We start from the raw sequence: 21803 nt of genomic DNA, 5'->3' as shown, positions 1-21803 counted from the left end.
CTGCTGCAAACATTTATACCAAAATTTGAGGAAAAATCATCCTGGTGTCCTTATTAGAGACATTTTTTGGAAAGCAGCCAAGGCTACCTATCGGCAAGCATTTGAGAGGGCAATGAATGAGCTAAAGGAGGTGGATGAAGATGCATTCAAATGGCTGCAATCTCACTCAACAATTATCTGGGCTAGGCACATGTTCAAAAGTGATGGCCAGAGTGACACAGTCTTGAACAACATGTGTGAAAGCTTCAACAGCACGATAGTTAAGTTCAGGAGCAAACCTATAATCACCATGGTATACATAATTCTCCCTTTCATGTGCATTATGATCCATAGACCTATGTAATTCATGAATGATTAATTCTCCCTTTCTCTCTATGTGCTTGCAGCTTGAGTGTATTAGGCTATATCTGATGACTAGATTTCAAGCAAACAGAGAAATGATTATGAAGGTGGAATCTGAGTTGTGTCCTAAGATAAGGAAGATGCTGTACAAGGAGAAGTTGGCATGCAGCAAGTGGATAGCATGTTGGGCTAGTCGTATGAAGTTTGAAGTGAAGAATGGGCCGGAGAGTTTCATTGTGGACTTGGAAGAGAAAAAATGCAGCTGTAGGAAGTGGGACATAGTTGGCATACCATGTTACCATGCCATTTCTTGTATATTTTTCAACAGAGAAGATGCTGAAAAGTATGTCAATGCTTGCTACAAAAGGACTACCTACATTGATTGCTATGAACCCATTATAGAACCCATCAATGGCCAGAATATGTGGGGACTTAGTGGACTGCCACCTGTGCAACCCCCTATCAAGAGGAGACCTTCTGGCAGGCCTAAGAAGAAGAGGGCACTGGAGCCTGATGAACCTAGAAGTCACAGAAAAAATAGAGGCCTAGGCATCTCAAAACAATGCAAGTTATGTGGGAAATTAGGACACAACAAGAGGAGCTGCAAGGGAGAAGTAGGAGGGAACTCCTCCTTGCCTGGGAGTGCATCCCAAGCCAGTAGGACCACTAGGAGGGTAAATATACACCTTGACTTAAATATCCTCATTGTTTTGTTTTTCAGTTGGCAAACTATTAATTGTTATTGTGCTTGTGCTTGCAGGCAGCCAAGGATGCTCAGCCAACAGTACATAGGGCACAACCAAGCTTTAATGATGATGTGACCACAAGTGCACCTCCACCCCCCACTGATAACCAGTCCAATCCAAGACCAAAAAGACAAAGGAAGAGAAGTGCAGTCACTACTGAGACCTTAAATGTAACTAGGAATGCAGCAAGATATATGACAGCAATGAGATCTGCTAAAAGATAGCAAACTGAAGCAGGACCTTTTTTTTTTGTTGTGCTATATGTTGAAGCACTCTTCATATGTTTATGTAACTGCTAGAACAATTGGCATATGTTTATGGGCTGACCAAGTCCTTTTTTGTATGAATGTACTTGGTAGACTTTATCTCATATTTTGTAATTATTGTGGTACACCAAAAACTATCATTGGTGTTATTTGGTGTTAAATATTTTGTAATTATTCTCCCATTTTTATGATGATTCAGCTTCCATTATTCAGATTTGCTGGTTTTTAGTTTTGGTTTTTAAAAGGCTTAAACTCAAATTTGCTGGTTTTTAGCTTTGCTGGGCAGTTTGGTGAAATGTGCTGGGCAGTAGCCAGTTTAATGTGTAATGATGTATGATGTATGAATTAATGTGTAATGATGTAATGATGTATGAATAAATGCATATTATGCAGGTTTGGTAAGTTATGCAGAAATTATGCAGGTTTGGTAAATTATGCAGGCTGCTGGTATGCTAAATATGTTACAATCAGCTCCTTCATTTTGAGTGATGCTAAATATTTTGCAGCCAACTCCTTTAATACATAAAGAGCTGCCTCTTTTATTTTGCAGCCAGTTACTCTCTAAATTGCTGTCAAATTGCTGTTTCCATTCAAAATTGCAGTGTCAAATTGTTGTGTCAAATTGCTATCTAAAACAGGATGCTTTCTCAAATTGCACAGTTAATATCAAAATTGACAGTTGATGCATAGTTAATATCACAAACTGCTTTGGCACAAACATTTAACAACAATGTAATAAATTGGTACACAAATCATAGATTAATTAAAAAGATCATATTCCATTGCTAAAGTCTTGGATTGCAAAGAGAATTACACCAAAAAATCAGGCATTTTCCCACTACTACATACCAACACATTCCAACACAAATTATGGCCTTTTTCCACTAATACATATACCAAAATTCAGGTCATGGAACACTAATACATACAACAAAATTCAGGTCTTTTTCCACTAATACCTACCCACCTAATGGCCCATTTTCCCCCCACCTATTTAGCCAACCAGAAGAAGCATCAAACAAAGTAGCATCCCACTTATCACCAGAGACAGCCCCAGGCAAATGAGCAGCCTCTTCTCTCTCTTCCTGTAGCCTACAATGGCAGCTTCAAGGGTCAAAATCCGTTGCCTCTGTTCCGGAATCAGCACCTTGCCACGCTTGCAGATTTCATCATCAAGCCACTGAAAAAATTTACACTTGCGTCCAACCTGACACCCAAGAGCCAGATAAATGATGTTAAATGAACAACCAAAATCATGAAAAACAATAACAAATAGTATTAGCAAATACTACTTTACCAGAAACTAAAATAGTATTAGCACAATGTTCTTGTATTAGCACAATTTATATTGTCAGCAACAAGCTGAGTTTTTTTTTTTTTTTTTTTTTTCCTTAAATTTTTTATTTATTTAAGAAAAGAAATTCTGGGTTCCCAAGACAAGAAAACCAACTTGGGTTTTCTCTACGAATTAGCAAAATTAATTTGGTTGTCAAATATTATGACGCTGTGTTGGTTTAAGATTAAAATGATGGTCTTAGCGAGACAATAATGAAAACTAAGAGAAAATAAAAGGTCTGTAAATGAAAGAGAGAGGGGTTAGACTTAGACTAAAGGGGATTGCAAGATTGAAATGAAAATGAAGAAGGAAAACAGAAAGGCTAAAGGGAACCTGAAGTTCTTCCAAAGTTAAAAACCCAGAAATTTAAAAACATTACAAAGAGAGATACTATCTTACCTAGTAATTTGGACAACCATAGAACCTTCTTCCAGGGTTGTCAGGTGTCCACGAAACGACCACAACGGGTTTCTCCGAGCAGAAGCATCGGGTTGGGCCCCTTTTCCTCAAGCTTCCACTCGATGACATCGAGCTTGAATCCATGGAAAGCAGTTGATTTCAAGATGGTTTTCGGCTGTGTGGTGAGCGAGGAGCAATTGATTTGAAGGTGTTTTTGAGTTTGTGACTGGTGAGGGACTTCAATCCGTGTGGTGACTGATGAGCGAGGAGCTGAGGAAATTTGGGGGTTAGAGATTTCTATTTGGGTGATTTGGGGTTTTGCTTGGGTTAGGGACCGTCACGTGAGTGGCATGTGACTACTAAGGGCGGGAGTAACTAATAGTGAAGTGTCAGGTTACTGTAGACCATTATTTTATTATTGATTATCAATGTCGTTTGTCACGTCAGCAATATCCGTTTATGATGTAACGGTAGGGACCAAAATGGAACTGTTTTTCTGGAGAGGGACTAAAAGCGGTAAAAAAAAAAACTTAGGGACTAAAACGGGAATCGGCTGAAAATGTAGAGACCAAAATGTGCTTTTCGCCTTTGATAATTTCTACGTTGATGACATTTAATATATATATATATCAAAATTCCTTATAGCTACCAACCACATTCTCTTTCTCTCTTCTTCTTTTTATTTTATTTTTTATTTTTTATTTTATTTTTTATAATTTTTAATTTTTTATATGTTACATTATGTTGAATCAACTATTTTTTTTTTCATTCTATTCATATGAACTTTTTTTTTTAATTCCAATTTTTATGGGATAAAAACAAACACATTGATTAGATATCTTTAATTTCAATAAGATTTAAATGAATTATATTTCAAATGGAACTCTACCAATATATATAACCCTATATATCATTTTTGGAGTGAAACTTATTTCAATATGTGAATGCCTAAACCCCATGACAATGCAGATGTGCATTCTTTCTTCTTCTTTTATTATTATTGTAAGGACATGATTCGTGGCGGACCGTAACAGTGTCGGGTTCGCACGTAAAAAGGGCCCAAACAATATCATTTGTAGAGCGTGGGTTTGAAAGGCTAGGCCTTAGTCACCAGGCGGTGGGTTTTTCGGGGTGTTCGTATATAGTTATGTTTCCTTCACCCCTGGAGTCTTTCTCCTGGAGGTGGGCTGGGAGGCTCTGGATTTTGGCCATTTTTCCCAGCCCCTGGTTGGTGCACCTTCCTTTTTATTATATAGTCCGTCTTGGTTGATCCTGACCCTCCACTTGTAGGTCAGGCAGGAGCTTATTTCTGTATCCATCCCATCAACCGTCCCGTCTAACTTTCTATTAGTTGCATGGATCGAAGTTTACACCGTCCAAACGTCTTTTCTCATTAATCAGTTCTGGGTATTGGCAGGTGCATTTACTGAAGAGGGGACGCATTTTCCTTGGTCCAATTTCACACCCTGCTTCCCTATGGGCCCCATTCCGTTCACATCCCCTTGAGGGGGCTGTTTGGGGATTGCCTCCACCATGATGTTGGTCTTCCTATTGAAGCTCTGGAATGCCGAGGACAGGGTAAGTTCTCAGCCGTTCCTCTTGCTACCCGACCATTGATCATTCGTCCTCGGCAAGATACCTCCTCGACACGGGCCCTGGGCCCAGATAGAGTTTGGGCCGGATTGCAGACCTCTCGGACCCACAATAGCCCCTCAAAATCCTGCTATCCGTCTCCTTTGACGGATAGGAGGGTTTTGATGACATCAGAGATCTGCCAATGCCTATCAATCCTTGTCATCTATCGATTCCCGAGGTTTTTCACCTGCCCAAGGCACGTTCTTAGTGCCCCTGGAAGGCGAAACGTGGCCTCATTAAATACGGGCGACTCTGTGCTTCCCACGTTTAACGGTGTGATGGAAATCGAACGGTGGTGATCTCCTGGCCTCTTTGGGCGGGAAAAGGGCGTACAGTTACCCTAGAAAGTATAAAAGATTTTTTGGAGATGGATCCGTCTCTTCAGTTTTGCACTTAAGAGTTTTAGTGCGTGTATCCTGGGTTCATCTGAACTTCCGCCCTAATTCAAGTCTCTCTCAAGCACATAAAGCCTATCCGAAGCGTAATTCTTCTTTTATGTAAGTTTCCTACCTCCATTAACTCGTGCTTTTTCTTTTCTGAGTTTATTTCTCTTTGGTTCCCTTTCTTTCCCGTCGCGGGTTTAGGTTTGTTTTAGTAAATGACAAAGACGACTAAATTGAGATTGAGGAAGTTGGTCGATACTGAAGAGGCGATGAATAAGTTCATCGTTGATTATAGGATTCCCCCCAACGTAAGCCTGAAGCACTGTAAGATGGGGGAATGGTACTATAAGAGGGGAACAGGCGCGGTGGTAATTCCCGTCCTCGCCTTTGTTGAGGGAGGCATGAGAATCCCTATGGGGCCAGTGACGAGGGGTTATCTCAGACATTTCCGTTTAGCCCCCACCCAATGTGTCGGCAACATTTTTAGGATTCTGGGGGGCGTGGACGCTTTAAATGAGAAGATGGAGTTAAGACTGACCCATCATGACGTGAACTGGTGCTATAACCTCCAAAAATTGAAAGGGAAAACCTACTACATGAGGTCGAGGGACGACAGGGTTCGGTTGATCCAGTGCCTCCCTGACTCCAATAAGGGACTGAACAAGGACTTCCTTATCGTCTCTGGGGAATGACACGATGGCAATCTATGCCCCGTAGTAGAAGGAGAACCAGGTGGGGTACCGGGAATGGAAGGGGGATAACCCTTTACGCCATTCTAATCTAATGTTGTTCGATAACTAACCATGCATATGTGTTTGCTTTTGTTTTTTTTTTTTGCAGATGAACACGCCTACACACGGCATTTTCACTTAGTCAATCGGGCGGATTTGGAGACCGTTTTACAAGCGGCGTTTTTTGTGAATGACAGTGATGGCCAAGTCTGAGCAGCTCACAAAATACTAGGGTACCCTCCTGTTCAAAAGTCATTTGGGGATGCAAAACACGTGATCAGTGCCCGCCGTCCTTGGCTTCCCAAAATTACCGTAGTTGAGAAGGGATTTCTAATCTCTCAGGAGCCAGCTGTCCCCGAGAACGTTCCCCAGGTAGGCCCCTCCTCGTCTCATCAAGCAGCAGAGGACGAAGGTGAGCCAGATCAACCGGAGGAAGGGTTCGGGGTATTTGACTTAGTCTACCAATCCGAGGACCCTCCTGGTGACATAGGTGACCCAGCCTTGTCCGAGGCGGAATTGTTGTTAATAGGCGCCTCTTCTCAAGCCGAGATGGGAGTCAAGCGAATACCTTTGACCCCCCTTCTCCAACTCCTCGAGGACCAACCAGGGAAGGATACCCAGGAGACACCACAACCCAATGCTCCTCCTTTACCACCTCGGCCCCTTACAATCCAAACCAGGTCATCCTCCACCAAGTCCCAGCCACAATCCACCCGCCCCGAACCTCCCACTTCCTCCCAACCAGTTCGGCCTCCTCGACCTGAAGGTGCTGATTCCAAGAGAAAGAGGAGCCCCAAGGGTAAGGACATTGTGGACGAGGGAAAATCCCAACCTTCTAAGGAGAAGGATGAGACTCCGCGCACAAAACAACTGAAGATCGGACCCCAAGGTAAGGGTAAAGGAACCGAAGTTCAAACTTCTCTAGGCAAGGGAAAAGGAATTGATTCCCAGTCCCTACCGAGCGCCTGGCTTCCTGCCCCAATACTTCACGGGGGTCCATTACTGGAGACGGCCTCTCTGAGGGACCTTGGAGACGGCGAGGGTGGCTACGTGGCGGATGCACTAGGGAGAACCATGTTACTCCCTAATGACATGGATGAGCTGAGGAGAATGAGGATGCAGGAGGTTTTTCTCAGTACTAAGAGATACTTGGGCATGGTAAGATTTCTTGAAACCTAACACTTTATTAACTCTTGTCACCGGTTTGTCACTCACTACATGCTCATCTTTCTTGACAGGCTCTCCAGGCAACCTATAGGATGGAGGAAGAAGTGCATGACAGGAGTAAGGCAGCCGAGAACGAACGCAAGAAGTGCATAACGGCCTCAAAGACTCTCGAAGCTTCTGAAAAGGAACTTGCCAAAGTCAAGGATGACTTAACAATAACTACCCGCGAGAGGGATAACGTCTTGGCGGGCCTTGCTAGTGCCCAAAAACAGGCCAAGGACTAAACAAAGCGTGCACTTGAAGCCGAGGACCAGTTACGAATAGCCAAAGACCTGATCGAGGATTTAAACAAGCAGCTGGCCGCGGCTGTGCATGAAAAGGGAGTGGCAGAATATGCCCGAGATGAAGCCCAAAGGGCAAAGCAGGAGGCCGAGTTTGCCAGGAATGAGGCAGAGGCTGCCAAGAATACAGCCGAAGATGACGGTTACAACATGGGAGTCGCCGAGACCCAAGCCATCCTTAAGGCGCAGATTCCTGGAGTGTGTAGGTTTTATTGCTCCCAGGTTTGGGAAGAAGCATTGAAGCAAGCTGGGGTGGATGCTTCATCTGATTTGTGGAAGGTGGAGAGCATATTCTACCCGGCGGCCATCCTTGAGGCCACTTCTACCAACTCCACGGCTACGTGTGATCAACCCGAGGAAGAGATCACCCCATCGGATGACTTACAGGCCAGCGGTTCCTCTAGCAAGGCGCCCAAAGAAGAAGAACTTCAGGGTGCGATAATGATATCTCAGCATACGGGTCCTGAGGCACCTAAAGAGGATACTGAGCCCGTGGTTGGCGTTCAGGTGTCTAGTATAGAGGAGCCAACCACACTTGCACAGCCGCCACAGGCCATTCCCATTGCTGTGGTCCCTCAGAGTACCAACGCTGGCCCTGTTCAGCCTTCCCCAGAAGGGACCGTCATTCCGGGCATCGAAGTTGATCCTGTTCCTATCTCCCAAGATGTGACCGACAAAAAAGCAGAAAAGTAAAAGTCTAGGCTAGGCTTTTGTATTCGTGTCTATTTTAACGATTAACTTGTTTCCTTTTATTTCGAAAACTTCCTAATTTAGTGATGATGTGCAAACGTTCGAGCATGTATATATGAAATCTTACTTTTCTTTTTTCCTTCTGGTTACATCGTTAGCTACCCTCGTTGATACGCATTTTGTTCACAAATTCTGTGCTGATTCATTTTTAACACGTAAGAATATCTATGTATGCAATACATTTATCATCATGTTTCCCACACCTTAGTTTATTTGCACCCGTAGAGGCTTTAGAATCATTTTTAACCATCGTTTAACGGAGATATAGGAACCATTTTCGACGTCGCGTATGGTAGCTAGGTCTTGTTTAGTGCCCAATTTTCTCATCCAAGTAGTTGGTTTCCCCATAGGCTTGAGTCCGAGGACTATGCAATGCCTTGGTTCTGTCCAAAACCTAGTTTTCCACATCCAGGTAGTTGGTTTCCCCATAGGCTTGAGTCTGAGGACTATGCAATGCCTTGGTTCTGTCCAAAACCTAGTTTTCCACATCCAGGTAGTTGGTTTCCCCATAGGCTTGAGTTTGAGGACTATGCAATGCCTTGGTTCTGTCCAAAACCTAGTTTTCCACATCCAGGTAGTTGGTTTCCCATAGGCTTGAGTCCGAGGACTATGCAATGCCTTGGTTCTGTCCAAAACCTAGTTTTCCACATCCAGGTAGTTGGTTTTCCCATAGGCTTGAGTCCGAGGACTATGCAATGCCTTGGTTCTGTCCAAAACCTAGTTTTCCACATCCAGGTAGTTGGTTTCCCCATAGGCTTGAGTCCGAGGACTATGCAATGCCTTGGTTCTGTCCAAAACCTAGTTTTCCACATCCAGGTAGTTGGTTTCCCCATAGGCTTGAGTCCGAGGACCATGCAATGCCTTGGTTCTGTCCAAAACCTAGTTTTCCACATCCAGGTAGTTGGTTTCCCCATAGGCTTGAGTCCGAGGACCATGCAATGCCTTGGTTCTGTCCAAACCTAGTTTTCCACATCCAGGTAGTTGGTTTCCTCATAGGCTTGAGTCCGAGGACTATGCAATGCCTTGGTTCTGTCCAAAACCTAGTTTTCCTCATCCCAGGTAGTTGGTTTCCCATAGGCTTGAGTCCGAGGACTATGCAATGCCTTGGTTCTGTCCAAAACCTAGTTTTCCTCATCCAAGTAGTTGGTTTCCCCATAGGCTTGAGTCCGTGGACATGCAATGCCTTGGTTCTGTCCAAAACCTAGTTTTCCTCATCCAGGTAGTTGGTTTCCCCATAGGCTTGAGTCCGAGGACTATGCAATGCCTTGGTTCTGTCCAAAACCTAGTTTCCTCATCCAGGTAGTTGGTTTCCCCAAGGCTTGAGTCCGTGGACCATGCAATGCCTTGGTTCTGTCCAAAACCTAGTTTTCCTCATCCAGGTAGTTGGTTTCCCCATAGGCTTGAGTCCGAGGACTATGCAATGCCTTGGTTCTGTCCAAAACCTAGTTTTCCTCATCCAGGTAGTTGGTTTCCCAATAGGCTTTAGTCCGAGGACTATGCAATGCCTTGGTTCTGTCCAAAACCTAGTTTTCCACATCCAGGTAGTTGGTTTCCCCATAGGCTTGAGTCCGTGGACCATGCAATGCCTTGGTTCTGTCCAAAACCTAGTTTTCCACATCCAGGTAGTTGGTTTCCCCATAGGCTTGAGTCCAAGGACTATGCAATGCCTTGGTTCTGTCCAAAACCTAGTTTTCCACATCCAGGTAGTTGGTTTCCCCATAGGCTTGAGTCCGAGGACTATGCAATGCCTTGGTTCTGTCCAAAACGTAGTTTTCTCTTATCTTGGCTTTAGGGGAGTTAGCTCCTCAGCCAAGCCCCTAGAGTTTATCCATACGATTAACGCTACCAAGTGCCTAGTTTGCTCTTTACGGGGGACCTTGGCTTTAAGGGAGTTAGCTCCTCAGCCAAGCCCCTAGTCAAGAAACGTAGCCCCTAGCAGAACTTTATACTAGAACTCTATAACCAACGGTTAGAAATAACAAAGAAACTCTATCGACCCACCTCCTATACCAACACACAAGCCTTCCCCACAGACGGCGCCAATTGTAAGGACACGATTCGTGGCGGACCATAACAGTGTCGGGTTCGCACGTAAAAAGGGCCCAAACAATATCATTTGTAGAGCGTGGGTTTGAAAGGCTAGGCCCTAGTCACCAGGCGGTGGGTTTTTCGGGGTGTTCGTATATAGTTATGTTTCCTTCACCCCTGGAGTCTTTCTCCTGGAGGTGGGCTGGGAGGCTCTGGATTTTGGCCATTTTTCCCAGCCTCCTGGTTGGTGCACCTTCCTTTTTATTATATAGTCCGTCTTGGTTGATCCTGACCCTCCACTTGTAGGTCAAGCAGGAGCTTATTTCTGTATCCATCCCATCAACCGTCCCGTCTAACTTTCTATTAGTTGCATGGATCGAAGTTTACACCGTCCAAACGTCTTTTCTCATTAATCAGTTCTGGGTATTGGCAGGTGCATTTACTGAAGAGGGGACGCATTTTTCTTGGTCCAATTTCACACCCTGCTTCCCTATGGGCCCCATTCCGTTCACATCCCCTTGAGGGGGCTATTTGGGGATTGCCTCCACCATGATGTTGGTCTTCCCATTGAAACTCTGGAATGCCGAGGACAGGGTAAGTTCTCAGCCGTTCCCCTTGTTACCCCGGCCATTGATCATTCGTCCTCGGCAAGATACCTCCTCGGTACGGGCCCTGGGCCCAGATAGAGTTTGGGTCGGATTGAAGACCTCTCGGACCCACAATTATTATTATTATTATTTTCATTTTGTTTATTTTCTTTAGTATTATTATTGGTTTTCTGTCTTCATGTGATTTTAATTAATAAATTCAAAACATTCGAAAACATTGTCAAGTTTCTAAAGACTCCTTTCTTTTTTCTTTTTCTTTTTCTTTTTTTTTGTATTTTGCTTTTATTAAATTGATTAGGTTTTATGTATTGGTTGCCTTTTGTTTAAACTAATTTTCTTAGCTTTGATCTATTAAATATGGTTAGAATTAATAGATAAATTTTAACAATTTTCTCATTTGATTTTTATGTTACATCAAATTATCAAGATGTTCTACACCTGTATTCTTGAATTATCAACTTTAATTTTAATTTATAATATTATCAAGATTATATTAATTTTAGATTTATCAATTGTTTAGTACATTTTTTTTAAAAATAATTATCAATTTAAAATTCAATTTGGAATTATCTATTTAATTTAGTTTTAGGAAGAAATCTTACCCCTTATTTTAGTGAGATAATTATTTACACTTGATAATTTTTTTCTTTTATCTTTATTGAATCTATTAAAATATATAATTATTTATACATTTATTTTATAAGTTTTTTTCATAAAACCATGCAACGCACGTGTCTATAACTAGTATAATATAATAATTAAACAAGTGGTTTACAACTTGCACTTCTTTACGTTTTATTACTTTATTTATTTTATACTTAAATTTTATTTGATAATATTGATTTCTTATCTGTTAGTTTATTAATATTTATATTAGATATTAGTTTATTTAATATTTATACTTAAATCGAGTTATTTGTATATATATTATATCTTATGTTTATGTTTGCAAATGGATGATTTTGTTATTATTTTATATCTTCAGAAAATTCACGGTTTGACTTTGGAATTAGAAGATGATTAAATTATTTTTTTGACAACCAAACCATTACAAACATTTTGTAGATCCCCTTCCTTACCTACTAGTGCAGGAAACAAACTGTTTTGAATCCCCACTAGTCATGGTGAGTTCACGGTTAAATTAGCCTACCATTTTTTATTTTTTTATTTTTTTTATTTTTAACAATTAGCCTACATTTTTTATCAGTCACAAAGGTTTGAAGACTCTGCTTCTTTATCAAAACAAGAATGGAAGTATTTGTGGAAGCTCAAAATTCATGAAAGGCTAAAACTCTTGCTTTGGAAAATTGCATGGGACATTCTCCCCAATGGGCTGTTTTTTGTAACGGGAAGGGACTCATATTCGCATTTTCTCTTCCTCTTTTAGTTTTTTCTCCCTAAAATTGAGATGGGTTGGGACCTTTTTTTTGTCCTCTTTTTATATAAATATCCTTATCTATATATTAAAAAAGAAAAGAAAAAGTAATAGTGCCAAAAGGCTATCAGAATTGTTTTAAGAGATTTACATCAATCTTTAGCAGCATGTTGATTTGTAATTGGCACCTAGTATTGCATTCATCCAGGGTTGCCTTAACAACTATATATGGAAATATGGTAATGGTATTGCACGATGGCAAAGGTGGCTTCTGCCTCGGATTACAACCCTTTGGCTTCTATCACAGCAGTGCGATATGATGTAGCCTTACCGACATAATTGGCAATTATTACAATCTTAGGAATGCTTTTTAAAACAATTCATACATACATATTAATCGGATCTAGATGAACCAACCATGGAGTTTTGATAAACATTTGGTGGTGGTCATGAGGGATGCTTGCTCACTCTTAAGTGCAGGAGATTATAGCAATATAATTCTTGAAGTATCGAGGTCGAACTACAAGGAGCAGGGTAAATTCAAAGACAATATAATTAAATAACAATTTGGGTGAAAAAGAAAAATACTTTTGCTAACAAGAATAATAATAAAAATTGATTTAAATCAATAATGTAAATACTAGGGCGTCGGGGTGTTTCTCTATATTGATTGAAATTCTTTGTGATCTAAGAAAATATTTATTTCATAATTGATTGTTCTTATACAATTTAAAACTTATGATTCGGTTGAACTGAGACAATTCAAGAACGCATGATAACCTCGATTAATAATGCGGTTAGAAAAGTTTTCAAAAAAACCCATTCACTTTAAAACCTGATTTCTATTTGAAACTATTAGAAATTCATCTAAACAATAAGAAAAACATGATTGAACTTATTGAAAGCATGAAAGAATTAATACATAAAAAGAAATCTAATTAAACAATCAAATATGTTGTTGATAAAATCCTAGAAAGAATCACATTAAATATTCATATCATATAAAAGAAACATAACCCCTAGTCCTAGCAAAGAGTTTAGGCTGCCATTAGAGAAAGAAAAATACAAGGTTTTCTCTGCCAAAATTCGTTCTACTAGCCTCCCTTCCAAAACCCTAATGTCTAAGTGTCCAAAGAAAATAAAACTTTTATTATTTTAATTTCCGTCCAGGTTTACAGAAGTAACTTGTAAGTTAATTTCAGCCTTCAAAAATTGAAAATTTTGAAAAACTTAAAACTGGAAAGTTGTAGATATTTAAGTCATGGTTCCAACCCATCTAGACTTGTGTCAATTGGATTTTTGAGAAGAGAGATACGTCCAAAATACTGATCAGTGCTCAAATCAGATTTTTCCTTTTCAGATTCTGCCTCTTTGATTTCTTTCCTTATTTGAAGCTTCCAATCATGGTAGACGATCCACTTTAAACATTTGATTTCTTTCCTTAAACATTTAAGTGTGGTCCTTTAGCTCCACTTTAATTCTAGTTTGGCCTCCATTCTCTCACAAATTCCTATAAACTCATCTTTCTCACATGATTTCCTGAAAGTAGAAAATTACACACAATGAATAGCATCTTATTCAAGAAATTATGTAAAAATAAATAATAGGGACTAATGCAAATCATGGCTTAATTATACAAATTAAGCATAGTAATAAGGAGATAACGCCCACATAAATATATAACAATTATACATTTTAAGGCGTTATCAAGGTATGAAAAAGATATCCCGCTAAGATCATTGTCCTTCAACATGGTGATGTTATGGGTCCAGGTCCATGATATTCCCATACGGTACATGACAACCGAGGTGGTTGAAAAATTGTGTGATATTATAGGGGAGGTGGTCTAGTCTATTGGTGCAGAAACAGAGGAAGGGAGCTGTTTCATGAGGGTAAGAGTTAAAGTCGATATAGCTGAACCTTTGTGCCGGGGGAGACTCATAACTCTTGAGAATGGCAAGAAAACTTGGGTGGTATTTAAGTACGAGAGATTGCCAAATTTTTGTTTCTGGTGTGGGAGGCTTTCCCTTGGTGATAGAGATTGTTCGCTTTGGTTACAAAGCAAAGGAACTCTAAAGGAAGAAGATAGGCAGTTTGGGCCCTCTCTAAGAGCAGCACCCTATAACCCAACGAATCAAAGGGTGATTTATGTACCGGGATTCTATGATAAATCAGGATTGGAAGGGGATGAGGGGTTGAGAAGGAATGATGTCGGTGTAAGTGGGGTGGCTGGAAACAAGAAATCCAGGAAGCAAACAATTAGCAGGTCAGAGATGGAAACAGAGGAGTTTGAGGAGGAATTAAATGCTGGTTTGAACGGTGTAAAGGGAAACATTACGAACTTGGAAACAGATTCTGAAATACTAGGTAGGGTATTTGATTTGGAACCAAATAAGGAAGTCTTTAACCCCAATAATGACTCTATTCATCAGACGCATGATTCAGGGAAGATAATTAAGGAGCAGACATGGACTTTAGCAACGTTCCACTCACGAGATAAAGGGCACGAGGCACGTGAGGAGGGATCAAAGATTCTAGAGGTGGGAGTGGAGTCTAGCACGCTAAACACACGTGCATGCCCAAACAAATTATTTCATCGTCGCATAGAGGAGATTGACAATGATCTTAAAAAATATGATACCAGGTTGAATGAGAAACTTAATGGAGAGTATGAAGGGGGTGACAAACAAAAAATCCCTTTGCTTAGGGACAGTGGTTCAGTGGGAGAAAGAGGTGAGGAAGCTGAAATCAAATCCACTCCAAGTCCGCATAAAGGAGGAAAGTGGGCAAGGGTGCAAACTGTAAAGGCTGCTTCCATGGAACCATTGGAGATTGTTGTTGGGAAAAAAAGAAGCTTGGCAGTGAGTATGGCAGAAAGGGAGAGTAATTCCGAGGTTTAAAAAAAGAAGGGGAGAGTGGCGAAGGGGAGTGAAGAAAAAAATTCCGAATTGGTGGAGGCTAAGTCCTAGCCCTGCCAGACACAATGAGTATCTTATGTTGGAACTGTTAAGGACTTGGGAACTGGCAGACAATTCAAGAGCTCGGGGATATGATCCGAGCACAAGATCCTTTAGTCGTGTTTTTAGCCGAAACATGGCTGGTAGAAGCAAGGCTAGGTGACATTAGGGATAGATTGTAGATGGGAAGTTATTTTGGCATGTCTAAAGTGAATTTAGGAGGAGGTTTAGCACTGTTTTGGAAGGAGGGAGTGGAGGTAAGTGTAGAATCTTCATTCCTAAACCATATTGATGTCTTGATAAATAAAAATAAGGAGGATGGGTGGAGCTTTATGGGTTTTTATGGCAAACCATTGACACAACGAAGGATGGAATCATGGAATCTTTTGAGAAATTTACATGGGAGGTTCTCGGTACCATGGTTATGTGCTAGAGATTTTAATGAGATTACAAAATCTCATGAAAAAAATGGAGGGAGATTGAGGCCATATATGTAAATGAAAAATTTTAGAGATGTTTTGGATGAGTGTGGGCTTATGGATTTAGGGTTCGTGGGTAGCAAATTTACTTGGTTTAAAAATATTGCCAATGGAATTTTGGTATGGGAACATCTAGATAGAGCTTTGGGTACCATGAATTGGTTTGAAAATTACCTGGCGACAAAAGTGGTTTTTGGAATGTGGTATGTCAGATCATAAACCAATGTTAATCCATCCTTGTGGGGTACCGGTGAGGAAAAATAAGCCATGGCGCTTTGAGAAGATGTGGTTGGAGGAGGAGGGGTGTCATGATGTAGTAAACTCGGCTTGGAGGGAAGGTGAGGGCAATACACCAATGGGTGGAGTGGTGAACAAAGTGGGAAAGTGTCAAGTGAAATTAAAGATGTGGAGCAAACGGTGCTTTAAGAATGTTACATGGGAAATTGCACAAAAGAAAAAAAGAATGTGGGAGGCAAAAAATTCGGCTCTACAAGGAAACAATGTGGAGTTGGTGGCAAAGCTAAAAGGTGAATTGGTGGGATTGTTAGCAAATGAGGAGCAGATGTGGCAGCAAAGGTCCAAAACCCATTGGCTAAAATCAGGTAACAAGAATTCTAAGTTCTTCCATACTAAAGCCTCGCAAAGGTTTATGAGAAATCGTATCTTGGGAATTGAGGATCATAATGGTGTATGGTGTGTGGGAGAGGAAAAGGTGGCTAGGGTGTTTGAGAATTACTATAGCAAATTGTTTATGTCGTCAAATCCAAGTGAATTTGAAGAAGTAACACAACATGTGGGCCGAGTAGTCAATGAGGAGATGAATAAGGAGTTGATCGGAGACTTCAATAGGGAGGAAGTAGAGAGGGCATTGAATTAGATGGCACCTTTAAAGACACCTGGTCTGGATGGTATGCCTCCAATATTCCACCAACACTATTGGAAGAACATTGGTGATGATGTGACAAAAGCGGTGCTGTTTTGTCTAAATACCGACAAGATTCCCATAGGTTTGAATCATACTCATCTTACTTTCATTCCCAAAGTGAAGAATCCGGTAAAAGTGTCAGATTTTAGACCTATAGCTCTTTGTAATATTTTGTACAAAATTATTTCAAAGGTCCTAGCTAATAGGTTAAAAAAAATTATGCCATGTATCATTTCTGAATTTCAAAGTGCCTTCCAATCAGAGAAAGCCATCTCAGATAACATTTTAGTGGCCTTTGAATCTTTACATCATATGAAAAATAAAAAAACAGGAAAGAGTGGGTCTATGGCCATGAAGCAAGATATGAGTAAAGCTTATGATAGGGTGGAGTGGGAGTTTTTGATGAAAATTATGGAGAGAATGGGTTTCCATTCTAGATGGAGGGGTTGGATTTATGAATGTATTAGCACTGTTTCCTTTTCTATAATGGTTAATGGGGAACCGAGGGGTAATATAGTTCCAACTAGGGGTTTGAGACAAAGGGACCCTTTATCACCCTACCTGTTTTTATTATGCTCCAAAGGGTTCAATGGTCTGATTCATCATGCTGTAAATGAAGGAAAAATTAATGGGTTTTCTCTATGTAGAGGTGGCCCAAAAATTTCTCACATATTTTTTGCAGATGATAGCCTCCTTTTCTGTCATGCAAAGGTGGAGGAGTGAAATCCATTCAAGCCATTTTGGAAGTGTATGAAAAGGCATCAGGTCAACAAATCAATGTGAAGAAGACTATCTTGTTCTTTGGGAAACCAATGAGAGAGGAGACCAAAAATTCCATTAAATTACTACTCGGCGTGCCTGAAATAAAGCATTATGAGAAGTACTTGGGGCTACCTGCTGTGGTCGGTAAAAATAGAAAAAAAAAGCTTGAATTACATAAAAGATAGGGTATGGGGGAAATTGTAGGGGTGGAAGGAGAAATTATTATCACAAGCGGGGAAGGAAGTGCTCTTGAAGGCGGTGGTCCAAGCCATTCCCACTTTTGCAATGGGATGCTTCAAACTCCCAATTGGTTTGTGCAAGGATATTGAAATGTTAATTAGGAAATTTTGGTGGGGACAACGAGGGGAACGAAGGAAGATACATTGGAAGAATTGGGAAACACTTTGTAAACCGAAGATTGAAAGAGGTTTGGGTTTCAAGGACTTGACAAAGTTCAACGATGCAATGTTGGCCAAGTAGGTGTGGTGGCTTAGTCATGATACAAGTTCACTATTTTATCGTGTATTTAAGGCCAAATATTTTCCCAAAGGTACCATTTTTGATGCCAAACAAAAATCTGGTTCTTATGCATGGAAGAGTATCTTGAGGGCAAGAAAGGTGATTGTAATGCGAGCAAAATGGAGGGTGTGGGATGGACAATCAATAAAGGTTTTTGAAGATAAATGGCTACCAGGTCTTTCAGGTGGTAAAGTAGCTTCTGTCCAGTCGGGTTTGGATGGAAATCTGAAAGTGGCTGCATTGATGTCATCAGATAAGGCTTGCTGGAATGAGCAGCTGGTTGATTCTTTATTCCTCCCTCATGAAGCTCAGCAAATTAAGGGAATTCCCTTGTGTTTGGTGCCTCAATCTGACTATCTCTATTAGAGTGCAGAAAAGAATGGAATTTATGTGAAGTCAGGTTACAAGTTGCTTTGTGAAGAGGCAAGAAGGGAAGATGCTTCGGGTTCAAGCAGAGAAGGAATGGCTGAGCTGTGGTCTAGGATTTGGAAACTAAAGGTACCTGGAAAGATACTTCATTTTTTGTGGAAGGCTTGTACAGATTGTTTACCTACTAAGGTAAATCTCATGAAAAGAAGAATCGTGGATGATTCTCATTGCGAGCTATGTGGAAGGCTGCCTGAAGATACAAACCACGCATTGTGGAGTTGTGAAGCTGTGAGGAGGGTTTGGTGCGTGGACTTCAATTGGTGATCGAAGGCATGACAGCTTATGGGTCGTTCCTTGATCTTGTGGAGCTATGTTTGACAAAACCAGGTGCAGGTGAATTGTTTGAGATCACTGCTTGGCTCATCTGGACTCACCGAAATAAAGTTAGGTTGAGGGAGAAGACTATACCATTGAGTAGTATTGGAGAAGCTGCAAAAAAATTTCTGCAGCAAGTGAAGGCCGCTCGTGACTTCATGGAGGTTTGAAGTGTGGTAAAACAGCCACCTAGGCGTAAGTGGTCCCCTTCGGTAGCAATGGAGTTACAAAGCTAACTTTGATGGAGCATGGTTCAATGAAAGCTAGGAAGCTAGAATTAGAGTGTTGGTGAGGGACTCCTCGGGTCAGGTGCTTGCTGCACTAGCTGAAAAAATAAAAAAGCCTCATTCCGTGGACTGTTTGGAGATGATGGCAGCGAGAAGAGCGGTGATTTTTGCACAAGAGATTGGCCTACAAAAATGTCAATTTGAGGGTGATTCAGAAACTATCATAAAGGCTCTTAAAATAGGGGATATGTCCTCTTCACCTTTTGGTCATTTAGTTAGAGACACTTTAGCTATTGTTAATTCTTTTTTGGATTTTTCTCTCTCATATTGTAAGGAAAGGCAATGCTGTGGCACATGCCTTAGCCCAGAGAGCTCGTTTATCTTTCCCTTTATTAGTTTGGATGGAGGATGTTCCGTCTGATATTAACTCTTTTGTTTCTGCAGATTACCAAAGTTCTTAATAAAGTTTCTTTATAGGTATGGTCCTAATTCTCACCAAAAAAAAAAAAACTTGTAACTACACGTTGGATGTTTTAAAAATGGTTCTCAAAGAATCGTGGCTTAATGTCTACCTTTAAGAGAAAGCAAGCAAGGACTAATGCAATCAGACAACTATATGGCTTATCCAAAGCCCCTATTCCTTGATTGACAACAATGCATACAGCTTCAGATTCAAGTGATTGCTCAATAGTAATAACATTATTTTATGATGTCTCATATCTGTAGTTCGATCTTAACTTTCCTAGTACTCAATGTAGAAAATTAGAAACCATGTTTTAATTCTAATGCCATTGAAACCTGCCTTGGAAAAAGCCCTTTTTTTTTTTTTTATAATTATTATTTTGTTTAGTAAACTAGAGAAAGAGAAAGACTATGACAATTAATCAATTATGGGATACCCAGTGCTGACCTAGAGAGTTAGGTATTACAACGAATGCAATTGGAACCTGCCTTGGATACTGCTATTTCTTTCAACCAGGGGAGTTGATGCTTGTGACGGCCACTCATGATCCATGACTCAACCAAAGTCCAAGCAGCCTTAATCCACATGACATAACAAGTTCTTTGTCAAACAGAAAATTATAGAATATATGCATTTCATAAAGTATTCTATAATTCTATAATTACCCTTATCAAAGAATACACCATCATCACCTTTGACACAGAATCGAAATTAAAAGCATTATAATGTTCACCCTTTGGTTTCTATTGTTGTAGCATTTTCCCCTTGAGGGAAAGGCGATTTAGTATTTTTAAAGTTTATATAAATTATATTGCCTTCAAATAAAAATAATAAAAAAATGAAAGATTATAGAAGGATGCGAATTGCAAGTTACAACATGAATTCATCAGTTTTTTTTTTTTTTTTTTTCCTTATAGAACCAATGCTAGTTAGGTTTCCTATAAAAATTTGAAATTTGTTCTTGGACTTAGCCATGCTTTCCCTGTTAATTTTATGATAAAACTAAGACAATGTGTTATTGTGTTAATATAATATAAAACACTGTAAACAAATAATATAATTAGAAATCAGTAATCTTTTTCGTTTTAAAGACAATCCTTATCCAGAGAATGATTTTTTAAAAGGCATAGTATTGACTGGTCTTTGAAAATGTAAACCACACGAATAGCGAATAGCGAATGGTGAATATTGAATATTCCTATGTCAAATCTATGATCATTGTGATGGTGATGTTGATGATATTGCACTTATAAAACTTTTTTTTATTTTTTATTTTACTATTCAGCTTATTTTTGCTACTATTCATGAGTCTTATTGCACTTTTTGATACTATTCATAAGTCATAATGTACTAGGAGTATTTCAACTACCTTTTAGCTTTATTTACAGTACATTCAACAAAAAGTTTTCAGTTTCAACTAAATAAGCTATTCTTAAATAAACACGAAATGAAGTGATGGCAATGAATTATAATCTATTCGCTAAAATGCAAATTAAAATTCTTTTCAAATCTTTGACTTTACCTTAATTCAATTGAGTCTTTTAAATTTCAAATTTATTCAATTCAAACTTTTCGTCTAATTCTGATAAAAATTTTATATAATTGAAGTGAAGGCTATGAATTATAATCTATAGTCTATATACAATATAAAAATGAAAGTGTATTATTTAATATTGCTATACTCATGTTGTGCCACCTTATCCATTATTTCATTAGTCATATCATCATTTTTATTATTATTATTTATATGTTACTCCTAATGTTTTTTGACAATACTAAATATAAATAGATTGACTTTATAAATTCATTTTGGGTGGTTTTAATTTTATATATAACTTTGTTTTTACATGTAGGTTTTAGTTAGCTCAACTAATAAAGTTTCTAATGGTTGAATAAGAGATCTGGGGTTGGACGCCATACGTTGAAACTATCTCAAAAAAAAAAACAAAAACTTTGTTTTTACATGTTCATCCACTTTAATTTAGATGTTTATAAATAAACAATGAAATCAATGAATAATTAAAAACAAAATTTATTGTCTATACATTCATCTTGGGTGGTTTTAACTTTACATATAACTTTGCTTTTTACATATCCATTTACTTTAATTTAGATGTTAATAATAACCCAATTAAATCAATGAAGAATATATTAAAAAAAAAGTTTATGAAAGGTATTCACATGTCTTACATTAGCTTTGATGGTGGAAATGATAAAACTTGATAACTACTCAATAGGAAGAGCCCAAATAATGCATGATATAGATCTCTTACTAGAGGTTTGTCAATTCAAATCTTCTGTCCCACTTTTCTTGCTCTACTTTATACTCCACAAACAAAAACTTGCCGCATGTTCACCTAATTAATTAAGTACTACCATTATTGAATTTTTTATTTTAACTACCTAAATTAAATAAAAAAACCCAACAACTCCCTGCCATTACCACTAGTCCACCACCACCAAACTTTGGCCAGCACCAGAAGCCTCTATCACAGACATTGCTGGTCACCACCACTGACGTTGCTGGTCACTGCCGGCATCCAAGCCAATCCCACCGCCCATCTCAATCCCTCCAACCACCATCACTCCACCACCAAAATAAACCCAACAAATCTAAAAT

At 39.5% G+C, this 21803-nt stretch overlaps 1 protein-coding gene across 1 annotated transcript; it reads left to right on the top strand.

Moving 5' to 3' along the window:
• Positions 1-653: 653 nt before the first annotated feature.
• LOC115961030 lies at positions 654-1312 on the top strand. Its single transcript, XM_031080083.1, has 2 exons — positions 654-1016; positions 1103-1312. Exons 1-2 carry the CDS (start codon positions 765-767, stop codon positions 1310-1312), a joined length of 462 nt encoding a protein of 153 aa, XP_030935943.1. The 5' UTR covers positions 654-764.
• The last annotated feature ends 20491 nt before the right edge of the window (positions 1313-21803 follow it).

Source organism: Quercus lobata, chromosome 2, assembly GCF_001633185.2.
Source record: "Quercus lobata isolate SW786 chromosome 2, ValleyOak3.0 Primary Assembly, whole genome shotgun sequence".
Lineage (NCBI taxonomy): Eukaryota > Viridiplantae > Streptophyta > Magnoliopsida > Fagales > Fagaceae > Quercus > Quercus lobata.
Note: the sequence above shows the minus strand (reverse complement) of the source record. Positions and strands in the feature narration are given on the sequence as shown.